The following is a 10726-nucleotide window of genomic DNA, read 5'->3' as shown; positions in this document are numbered from 1 at the left end:
TCCTCCATTAAATTATAAACTTGTTTCAGTTCCAAGAACTGTCTTTCTATTAATTACACCCAAAGCACTTAGTAAGCACGTTGTTTGAGTCTGACTCTTCCTGACTCCATTTGGATGTATTGGGGGTTTTTTGTTGTTGTTTTTTACAAAGATACTGGAGGGGTTAGCCATTTCCTTCTCCAGCTCACCCAGCTAGTAAGTGTCTGACACTAAATTTGAACTCAGGTCTTCCTGACTCCAGGCTTGGCACTCTATTCACTGTGCCAGCTTGCTGCTCACAGCAGGCACTTAATTTTTATTGTATTGAGTATTTTATTAAATGGAAGAGAAATCAGTAATTCAAGGAGAATCCTATATAAATGATTTATTATTTGGAAAAGTGATAGAGGTGAAGTTTAAACTGGGGTTTAACAGGTACAGTTGTGAATTGTTAGTGGAGCATGGAATCAGTCTAGTTATTATTGAAAACTACATACAATAATGTCATATTTATATAGAAGTCTTCTTGAAATATTTATCTTCTATTTAGTGCAGCCTGAGATCCAGCGCTGACCTGATACCTGTATGTCAAGTGTTTTATGAACTTTAAAGCATGATGCAAAATGTCCTAAAAGTCTTAGTGCAGGTTAAAACTTCAACCACTTAACCAAACAAAAATTTTGGTACAGCTTGTATAAGTATCAGCTATTGTTAGCATAACTCAGAATTGTAGAGAGTCTCTACACTTCTATATAAGTATAGGTATTATCTATAGGTAAAAAATATAGATTTTTTTTGAGAAAGGGGAGAGAGAGGGAGAGTGTGTGTGTGTGTGTGTGTGTGTGTGTGTGTGTGTGTGTGTGTGTTTTCTCATTACTCAGAGTTCTTTGCTGGCTACAGATTCAGCTCAATTTTTACACCCAGCATTATCTTTCTGATTTATGGTGAATCTTTTACACCCTCAAGTGGTACTTCTGGTGTACTTCATTTGAACGCCCAATTTTCTCTTTTACTTTATTAGCTGCTAAATATTGGCCCCATTTGGTCCCATGACTCCCACCACAATGAAGAATCTCATTAGGTACAATACTGAATATCCAAAGGCCAAGCCTGGAAGGAACTAAACTGCTAGACTGGGCACCACCTGGGGCCATCCAGCACCTGCTTCTACAGGGGCCATTTTCTATGGAGTCAACCAGTACCCACCCACCTCCACCCTACCCCCACCCTCCCAGGAAATAGCAATCTAAATCTAATCAACAGTATCAAAACAACTGGAAAGGTATGTTAATTGATTGCCTTTATTGTTCCCCTTTTCATTTTAGGGACCTCTCCAGGTTACCACTCCTCCATGTATTTTCTCCCCCGTTGAACTGTAAGCTCCTCAAGGGCAGGCAATGTCTGGATTTTTTTAACCATTCCTGGTGCTAAGTGCATAGCAAAAGAATAAGCTTAGTGAATGCTTTTCATTCATTCATTTAATTAACATTTATTAAGTGCCTACTCTGTGCTAGGTGAGCCAAGTGTTGGAAATTGCATCTGCCAGTGAATTAATTAGAAAGCCTTCACATAGACTCAATAAGGGTAGAAGGTACATTTAATTGAATTCAACCAGTATTTTTAAAGTATCTTACTGTTACTGTCTTTTGCTTTTTATATGGTGTTCAATTCTGAATATATCTACCTACTTTCCCCTACTCACGAAGCTATCCTTTCAACAAGCATATAAATGTTAAGCTTGAAAGGCAGTGTGTGACAGTGGAAAGAGCACTGGATTTGGAGGCAGAGGCTCAGGATTCAAATTCTACCTTTGTTTTTGTTGTTATTTCAGTCATGTCTGACTCTGTAACACCGTTTGGGGTTTTCTTGGCAAAGATACTGGAATAGTTCGCTATTTCCTTCTGTAACTCCTTTTACAGATGAGGAAGATTAGGCAACTGGTTAAGTGACTTGCCCAGGGCCACCAAGCTAGTGTCTGAGCCAGATTTGAATTCAGGAAGATGAGTCTTCCCTGACAAGCACTCTATCCACTTCACCACCTAGCTCCTCTACTTTTGTTACTAACTACCATATGACCTTGAGCAAAACCTCAGATGCTTCTCTTTCCTCATCTGAAAAATGAGTTTAGACCAGATGGCCTCTACAATACTTTGTAACTCTAAATCTATATTGTTGTTTCTCCTTCATTTTCGAAGAAGCCCAATGACATCACTGGGTGATCTTGATTTGGGAGTGAATTGGATTTAAATGAGGCAGAGTTGCACAGTCTTCAGCCTCATTCCCTCTTCCAGAGTCATGAAAGTCCAGTGAAGAGACAAAAATCAAAATGATTAACAATGGGCCAAGATCATGGCGATAGGATACACCTTGCACCTTTAATGTCTAACCAAGTCTAAGCACTCCACAGCCTTCCTGGCCGTTGGAACAAATTGTTCTCATCCACCCATTTTGCCAGTGGAAGTCTTTATATGCTTGAGGTAGACCCTACTTCCCACCCCCCAAACTCACTGACAGGTTTGAGGCCTGTCCGTTACTCTTAACCTGGTTTACCTTCTCTGCTGAGACAAGACTAGGTGTGGCCCCTGCTACAGCTTCTTGGAGCCACAGGTAAGGGTTGAGTGCCAGGCAGACACCAAAGGTGGATAAGCATCCCTGATAAGGGCTCCAAAAGCCTTCACATCAGGGATGCTAGTCCTTAAACATCCGCTATACCCCTTTAAATCTATGATTCTATGTGCAAGACATTGAGCTAGAGAGTAGGGATGATACAAAGATAAAAATGACAATCTCTGTCCCAAAGACCCTATTTCCTGAGCAGAGCCAGGAGAAAAAGTATAAGTATCCAGTACACACAAAGTAAATATCAAATAATTTGGAGGGTAGTATAAAGTACTAAAAAATGGTTAAGAAAGGCCTCATCTAGAAAGCGGTCTCTGAGTCAAACCTTGAAAGAAGCTAGGGGACAGGTAAGGAAGAAGCTGGTAGAAGTAAGAAGAAATCATTCCAGTTGGAAGGGAGAAAAACAACCTGTGCAAAGGCTTATGGGAGATGCAATGTCATATGTGGAAGCTTGGCTGGAATGTAAAATGTAGGAGGAAGTTACACAAAATTATTAGTCTGGAAAGTTAGGTTGGAACCAGATTGTGAAGGGTTTAGGCCTGGAGTCAAATCTGACCTTAGATATCTAGTTGTTTGACCATAGACAAGTCATTTAAGCCCTGTTTGCCTCAGCTTCATGTATAAAATGGGGATAATAACAGCACCTGCCACCCAAGGTGGTTGTGAGGAGCAAATGTGGTATTTGTAAAGTGCTTAGCACAGTGCCTGGACCACAGTAAATGCTATATAAGGGTCGTAGAAAATGTGGTTGGGAATGTTGCTTCTGCATATGGTAATGAGTATGGCAGGGTAATGAGTAGCTGCTGGGGTATTGACAAGTGTAGCCTGTTGACAAGTTAATGTGGGGGAATGGGAGATATAATTAGGGGCAGAGACTCACTTGGGGAGATTAGGTGCTACAGATAGGCCGTAAACCCTGCATTACCCAGGCAATGGGGAAACAGGGGAGAGAACTGCAATTCCAGCCTAGGAACAAAAGCTTTGCTCTCCCTTGTGTAAGGTATGCCCACATGTGGGACACCCTGCCTTGCTAAGCCTAAAAAGTTTTATCTGGTTCACTGATAGCTTCTTGGAACTTATGTTGCTTACAAAGTTAACAGCTTACTGCTGCTGCTTTTTAAGTTTCAAATAAAATTTCTTATTTTATCCCAGAGACAAGTGGGAGTCACTGAAGCTGGATGAAAAAGATTAGCCTCTGTTTAGCAATACCTCAGATTATTAATTTTAAGTCAGACAAGGTTTTTTTTAAATTTTAATGGCCTTTAGGACCAATTTAGTGGAGCAGTGATAACAAATCAAGGACCACAGGGAAATTGTAATAGTCCAGGATAAAAAAATACAATCACCTAATTTAACTTAATCCCAACATCCTAAAACTTCCAACTCCATTCCCTCTGATTTGGCTATGCTCACAGAGTCAAATCTTTTTCCTGAGGTACAAAGAGAATGGTGTGCAAATTTCTTAACATCCAACTCTGGCAGCTGGTGGTGCAGTGGACAGAGCGATGGGCCTGGACCAGAAGATCTAAGTTCAAATTAGAACCCAAACACTACCTATGACTCAATTTGCCAAGGCCTGTTGATTTTACCTTTGCAACACCTTCAATAGCTGTACTACTGCCAAGTCTTTGGTAACTGGTGGGCATCCTGGCTCAGTCACCTACTTCTCAAATCCTAGTCAGAGGCTATAACCTTCTGATTCATTAAATACCTCCCCGAACACTGGGGTAGGAGTGGGACCAGTTTGAGGGCAAGAATAGTAGCAAGTTCCTATTGAGACTTGAAAAGGCTGAAGCTGGCCGAGTTTAGCAAATGGGGGTAGGATACATATGTCCAGATGTCTCTTAATCGGAAAAGACAGAAATATTACTGCTCTGCTCAAAGCTTTCCTAAAGGTTGTTAGTTATATAGTACTATGGGAAAAGCACTGGCCTTGGAGGCAGAAACAAGGTTCAGATCCTGCCTCTGATGCTTACCACCCTATATGCCTTTAGGCAAGTCACTTTTTAGCTGCCCTAAAATTCACTGTCCTAATTTGTAAAGGGTTGGCTGAATTAGATATAGCTTCTGAGGGCCCTCCAAGGATGTATGACCAGTAGGTAGTGCCAGGCCTGGAGTCAGGAAAACCCAAGTTCAAATCCAGCCTCATTTACTAGCTATATGACCCCACGAAAGTCACTTAACCTGTTTGCTTCAGTTTCCTCATCTGTAAAACTGGAGAAGTGGCAAATCACTCTAGTATCTCAGCCAAAAGTTGACACAACTAAGTCAAGCAGCTGAACAATTTGAGGACCCTTCTGGCTATACAGATGTACAATTGTATTATTTGCACTATGTGGGACAGGAAGAAAAGGGCAGAGGCTGTTTTTCAACTTTGAATCCCCAGCACCTCTCCCTGCTCCTCACACATGCCAAGTGTTTAATAGGACTGGACAATGTATCTCTTGAGGAGCCCTGTCCAGCAGGCTACAAAGGTAGAGAGCCCCTCCAGTGCCCTCTGGAACCCCAAGAGATGGAACCTCCCTAGATCCCAACAGCACTTGTACCAAAGATGAGGAGTACCATGATACCAATGAATGCGAACCAGACTTCTGAAGCATTGTATTACTCCACCCCCCCCCAACAGTACATGTTCATCTAACCCTAGAGGTTTTTTAAGCTTGTTTTGTGCTTTGCGGCGGAAGCAAAAAATACTTATTGAAATCATAGGAGTACTGAAAAACCAGATTTCTGAGCTCAGGCTAGCATTTCTAAATGCTACCTCATTTTTCACTAGATCCTCACAACCCCAAATGCTATTGTCCCCATTTTTGAGATGAGGAAAATGAAGCTGAAAAAGGATATGCCAAAGATAAATAAGATTTAGTTTCTCCCATCTTCCCAACTCCAAATCCATTACTCTATCCACTCTGACACTTAACTGTCTTTGAGACATCTTATAAAAATGTTATTGCTAATGTTGTCAAACTCTACAGTAAATAAAGCACTAAGTTCCAAATTAATTTCTTGGCTGTGTGAGCCTGGGCAAGTCACTTAACCTGTTTCCCTATTTAAAAAAAAAAGGGGGGGGTAAAAATAGTACCTATCTCCCAGGGTTGTTGTAAGGATCAAATAAGATACTTATAAAATGCTTACTGCATACAGTTAAGTGCTTAATAAATGTAGTTTCCTCTCTACCCAGTGAGCCATCCCTTTTAGTTAAAAAAGGGAACAATTCAGCAAAACTAAACCAACAGTTTAACTTCATGTTCCCACCAACTACAAATAAGTGTATTTTCTCACCCTTTCTTCCCAGGCCAAAACTTAAGTATTCATTTTGATCATTATTCAGTATAACCTTTTCCTTGGTCTGCTCACTTCACTTTGCTTCAATTTTCACATCTTTTCAGGGAAATGTCTTTGATGTACTCACTGAACCAAAGCAGTAAAATGTCTGCAACTCTGATGGTTCCTTGCACTGTAGGAGGTTAAGTGACTAGAATTCTCCCCTCCTCTTGGCTACTTGTTTTCTGTCCCACCCCCACCCCTGCAGCCCAGGTTCTCAATCTAACCTTTAGTCCAAATAATGAGCTCTAATGACCAAAGCACCCCTGTACAAAACCCTAGAGACAGAAAAGAATCAGTTTCATCTATTATGTCCCACCACCCCATTCATTTGCCCTCATGGATGAAATAACGTATTTCCAATTTTCTAATTTGGGGAGGAGATATACCCTTTTGTGCCATGAGAACTGTGGTCAGGCATTAGTTCAAAAAAAAAAACTTCCTTTGGCCATTCATTTTTCTTGGAATTTCAGTATCCATCAGAATACTAGATTTGGAGGTTAAGTATATATCCTAGTTGTGACCCTAGGCAAAAGACTATTCTCTCTGAACCCCTCCCTCCTAGGTGGAGTTAAAAGAAAAGGCCTGTCAATCCTCAAAAAAAAAAAGGATCTGATCAAGGAAGGAAAGGACTGATCAGAATTTATCAGGACCTGACTTCAAATCTGGTCTCAAGCATTTACTACCTGTGACCCTAGGCAAGTCACTTAACCTAGACTGCCTTAAAAAAAAAACTGTTAAGTAGAAGAGAACCAGGGTACCAAATAGGGAAAGGCAAAGAATATGTGACTCAAGTGGATTTTATTCAGCCATGGTGGAGGTTTGTAGTCAATGGGTAAGCCTAGGCCTGATCTCTAACTCAAAAATTCTTCCCTCACAATATTCAATTCAAATCTTTTACCTGTTCCTCCTGTCTAGCCCATGATTTCATGTTCCTTATCCCACCCTATCCAAACCATCAAAAATTCCTTAGTTTTTTTTTTTATACCCTGGGGTAGGGATCATTTTAACCCAGCCTGTTCCTAAATACTTACTAGTCTTTTGGGCATGACTTTAATCATCTTTACAAAGGGAAAAACCAGCCAAGGAAAGTCAAACAATCCCCATGCTGAAGACAGGAAACCCATCTTCTACTTCCTAAAACCCTCACAGCTCAAGCACAGAAAGGTCCCTTTTCTCATTCCTCCATCCTTACTTTCACCCAAAATCTCCTTCAGATACCACTAGGGTAACTGGAAAGAGTGAAGCATGCCTGGTAATCCTACTTTCCTACTCACCCCTAGGTATAAATTATCTTGGGGCAAAGATAGAGAAAAGAAGGTAAGCAAGAAAAATAAGGATAATTGTTCCTTCCCAACCCTATCCCTTGGAAAAAAAAAGAATAGAAAAAAACAAACATAATTTATTTGTATAAAATTAACAAAAACCAGCTGGGCTGCATATTACTTATTTTCCTGAATGGACATCTGGGCAACAGCCTTCTGTGCTTCATCTGCAGCTGAAAGAAAAAGATTTGATCCTGTGACTGGAAGGTCATGACTCCTCATTTCTCTAGGGTGTTGTACATACACAACCCTCAATTAATGCATTTCGTCACCCTGGTCCCTTTGTCCAAACCCCCCAAATCCCCTGTTTGCAAGTAAGGAGTTCTTTTCTTAGTCAATTTATTAATAAGCAACATATGCTGACTCAGCAACATCTTCCACTTTTTTTTGGCTCCTTCCCCTAAAAATAGGGGTTTCCAATTGCTTATCTTTATAGGTGGTACAGTGGCTAGAGCCTTGGGGCTTGGATTCAGAAAAGCCTGACTTCAATCTTGTTCATTTGTAACCTCAGTCACTTAAACATGGCCCAGGCTCAGTTTCCTCATTTGTAAAATGGGCATAACATCCACTTACCTCTCAGGTTTACAAAAAGCTTATTAAAAGATTATTTATAAAGTCCTATGGCCTCAAATATATGCAGATGACTTCCAAATCTCTTAGTCCATCCGTGGACTCCCTTGTATTTTACTTCTAAAAGCCTGCTAGATGTCTCCCACCTGTGCCTAGCCAGCATTTCAATTAATTTAATTAAAAACTCCTAGAATAAGGAACATCCACCAATTGTACCCTCCTATTCCAAAAGGGGAAGGAAAAGCTAGAGATATGAAATCTTAACTGAATCCTAATTCTGCCATTTAGCATCTTCTTGAGCCAACTTTTCTTAGGAAGATCATTCTCACTGGCCTTCTTGACTGGTAAGTCTACTATTCCTCCAAATCACCCAAAATACACCCTAAAATCACCACCACTTCTCTAAAGTTCAGTGGTTTACCAGTACTTCCTATTCATTCAGAACAGAAGCTACCTCCATCTACTCTGTGTGTGTGTGTATACATACATATACACATATATACATACACATATACACATATATATACACTTATATACATATATACCCATATATGCACATATATACATATATACACATACATATATACACATACATATATACACACACACACACACACACACACACACACACACACACACACACACAGAATCATAAAAAACCCTAGCTTTAACCTAGGAGTTGCCTTAGAAATCCACCTGCCCCCTCATCTGAGATGAGGAAGTTATCAATTGCAGGTTTACAAAGCAAATAAAAGAGAAATGTTCAGTCATTTTTAGTCCTGTCCAACTCTTTGTGATCCCATTTGAGGTTTTTCTTGGCAGAACTGGACTGGTTTGCCACTTGCTTCTCCAGCCCATTTTACAAATGAGAAAACTAAGGCAAACAGGGTTAAGTGATTTGCCCAGGGTTACTGAGCTACTAACTGTCTGAGGCTGGATTTGAACTCGGGAAGAGGAGTCTTCCTGACTCCAATTTACTCATTACACTGATCCTTGTGTATGTGTGTAATATATATACACATTATGTGTATGCATATACACATATTTTATCTCATTTGGAAAGACTTACCCAAGGTCACACAAGTAAATCAAGTTAGAGAGATCTAGGATTTGAATTAAGAAGCCAATGACTCCTAATTCTGGCAGTCTATTTTTGTATCCCCAAAGCCAAGCAAGAAGCCACTAAGAGATGAAAACAAACAACAAAAGCTATTTATTAAATTTCCACTGGCCTACCATGTGCCAGGCACTGCACTAGGCACTGGGGATACAAATGCAAAGAATGAAACAATTCAGGGGGCTGAATTTGAGTAGAATCCAAGGGCATGTGGGTTGGAGACCCTGGGGGGCGGAAGTGTGCAAGGCACTCCACCCGTAGTAAATCACTTACCGTCAGGGGAGGCGGGTGGATACCATCTGATGATACATTCAACCAGTTCTTTTGCTCTAATTCTACAGTGGTTGCTTCCGAAAACTTGCACCTCTGCTTTTTCGGGCTTTTCACCATCTTCCTCTTGGTTGAACAGATCTATTTTAATCTGAGCGCCGGAAAGGGTCTCCATTGCTCGAATCCTCGATCCTTTCATCCCTGAGTCAAGTCAATAAGCGTCCACATTAAGCTCCTACTACGTGCCATGCATGGGCTAGGCACCAAGGATTCAAACCCCCCCCAAACCACAAGCCACAGCCACTGGAACAAAGGAGAGGGAAGAGAGGGTTCTCGAAGCGACACCGGGGTTGGGGAAAGGCCGAGCTTCCAGGGCTGCGACGGCTCCGTCCCTGGACCCCGGTCCGCCGCCGGCGAGGGGAGGGGAGGGGGCAACCCTGGGAAGCGGCCACGTGGACAGCTGCCGAAGCGCGGGCTCACTTGCCGGGGCTCTCCCGGCGCGGGGGCGTGGGGAGGAGACCCCACCAGCGAGCGGAGGAGGGGACGAGAGGGGACCAGGAAGGAAGCGGGGGTGCAAGTCCCCGAGCACTCACCTATGAGGGCCCCCACGAGCCGAGCCTCGACTAAGAACCGCAGAGGGCCCTTTTCTTGGGGCTTGGGTCTCGGTCTCCGAGGACGGGACTGGTTATAGTCTTCTCGAACAAGCTGGTTACTCATGGTGGCCTCGGGACGCAGGTGAAGCAAGCCAAGAGCGGAGGGAAGACTGGGCTTCAAAGAGCTCAAGTCCAATTTCAAAGGCACAGGTAAGAGGCCCGCCCCTTCACAGACCGCCCGGCATTGGCCCGAGCGGATTCGGAATCATCCAATCCTTTCTCGCCTCAGCCTCTGGGGGCGGTGCCTCTCCCCTACCCCACCCCCACTCCACCCCCGCTCCCACCCCAGGCTTTGGAATCCATCTTTTTCCAGCCCACCCACCCAGCCCTTTCCACTGCAGATATTTGTCTTTAGAAAAATATTTCCTTAGAGTTTCACCGAGTAATTTGATTGTGCAGAAAAGGGGATGTTGGGAGAAATGATGGGAGAAGAAGAAGGGAGAAAGATATTTCTTATCATTAAATTATTAAGCTATTAAATTGTTACTAATTAATATTAAATTGATATAATAATAGCCGGCATGTATATGGCGCTTTTGCAAATGTTATCTCATTTGATCCTTACAGCTATAGCTAATAAGTTGATAACTTTAAAAGTTGCAAAAACACTTTATGCATTTTCTTGTTTGTTCCTCACCAAAACCCCCTGAGGTTCCCTGGTTTCAGTTGTGTCCTAACCTTTGTGACCCCCTTTTGCAGTTTTCTCGATAAAGACACTGGAGTAGCTTGCCATTTCCTTTTAGAGCTCATTTTACAGATGAGGAAACTCAGACAAACGGTGAAGTGACTTGCCCAGGGTCTCACAGCTCAAGTGTCTGAGGCCAGATTTCAACTCAGGAAGACAAGTGGTCTATTCACAGCGCCACCTA

At 42.1% G+C, this 10726-nt stretch overlaps 1 protein-coding gene across 1 annotated transcript; it reads right to left on the bottom strand.

Moving 5' to 3' along the window:
• Positions 1–7308: 7308 nt before the first annotated feature.
• DPPA5 (developmental pluripotency associated 5) lies at positions 7309–10019 on the bottom strand. Its single transcript, XM_021000212.2, has 3 exons — positions 9798–10019; positions 9208–9405; positions 7309–7420 (listed from the first exon to the last, which is right to left on the bottom strand). Exons 1-3 carry the CDS (start codon positions 9919–9921, stop codon positions 7365–7367), a joined length of 378 nt encoding a protein of 125 aa, XP_020855871.1. The 5' UTR covers positions 9922–10019; the 3' UTR covers positions 7309–7364.
• Between the last annotated feature and the right edge of the window lie 707 nt (positions 10020–10726).

Source organism: Phascolarctos cinereus, unplaced genomic scaffold, assembly GCF_003287225.1.
Source record: "Phascolarctos cinereus isolate Bilbo 61053 unplaced genomic scaffold, phaCin_HiC Scaffold_5;HRSCAF=322, whole genome shotgun sequence".
Taxonomy (NCBI): domain Eukaryota; kingdom Metazoa; phylum Chordata; class Mammalia; order Diprotodontia; family Phascolarctidae; genus Phascolarctos; species Phascolarctos cinereus.
Note: the sequence above shows the minus strand (reverse complement) of the source record. Positions and strands in the feature narration are given on the sequence as shown.

What these genes read in the sequence shown, in the direction of transcription:
- DPPA5 (XM_021000212.2), bottom strand. Translation starts at nt 9,921, where the DNA reads ATGAGTAACCAGCTTGTTCGAGAAGACTATAACCAGTCCCGTCCTCGG. An exon ending in GCTCGTGGGGGCCCTCATAG is followed by an intron (nt 9,406 to 9,797) that starts GTGAGTGCTCGG and finishes GACTTGACTCAG; the next exon opens with GGATGAAAGGATCGAGGATT. An exon ending in TCCACCCGCCTCCCCTGACG is followed by an intron (nt 7,421 to 9,207) that starts GTAAGTGATTTA and finishes TTTTTCTTTCAG; the next exon opens with CTGCAGATGAAGCACAGAAG.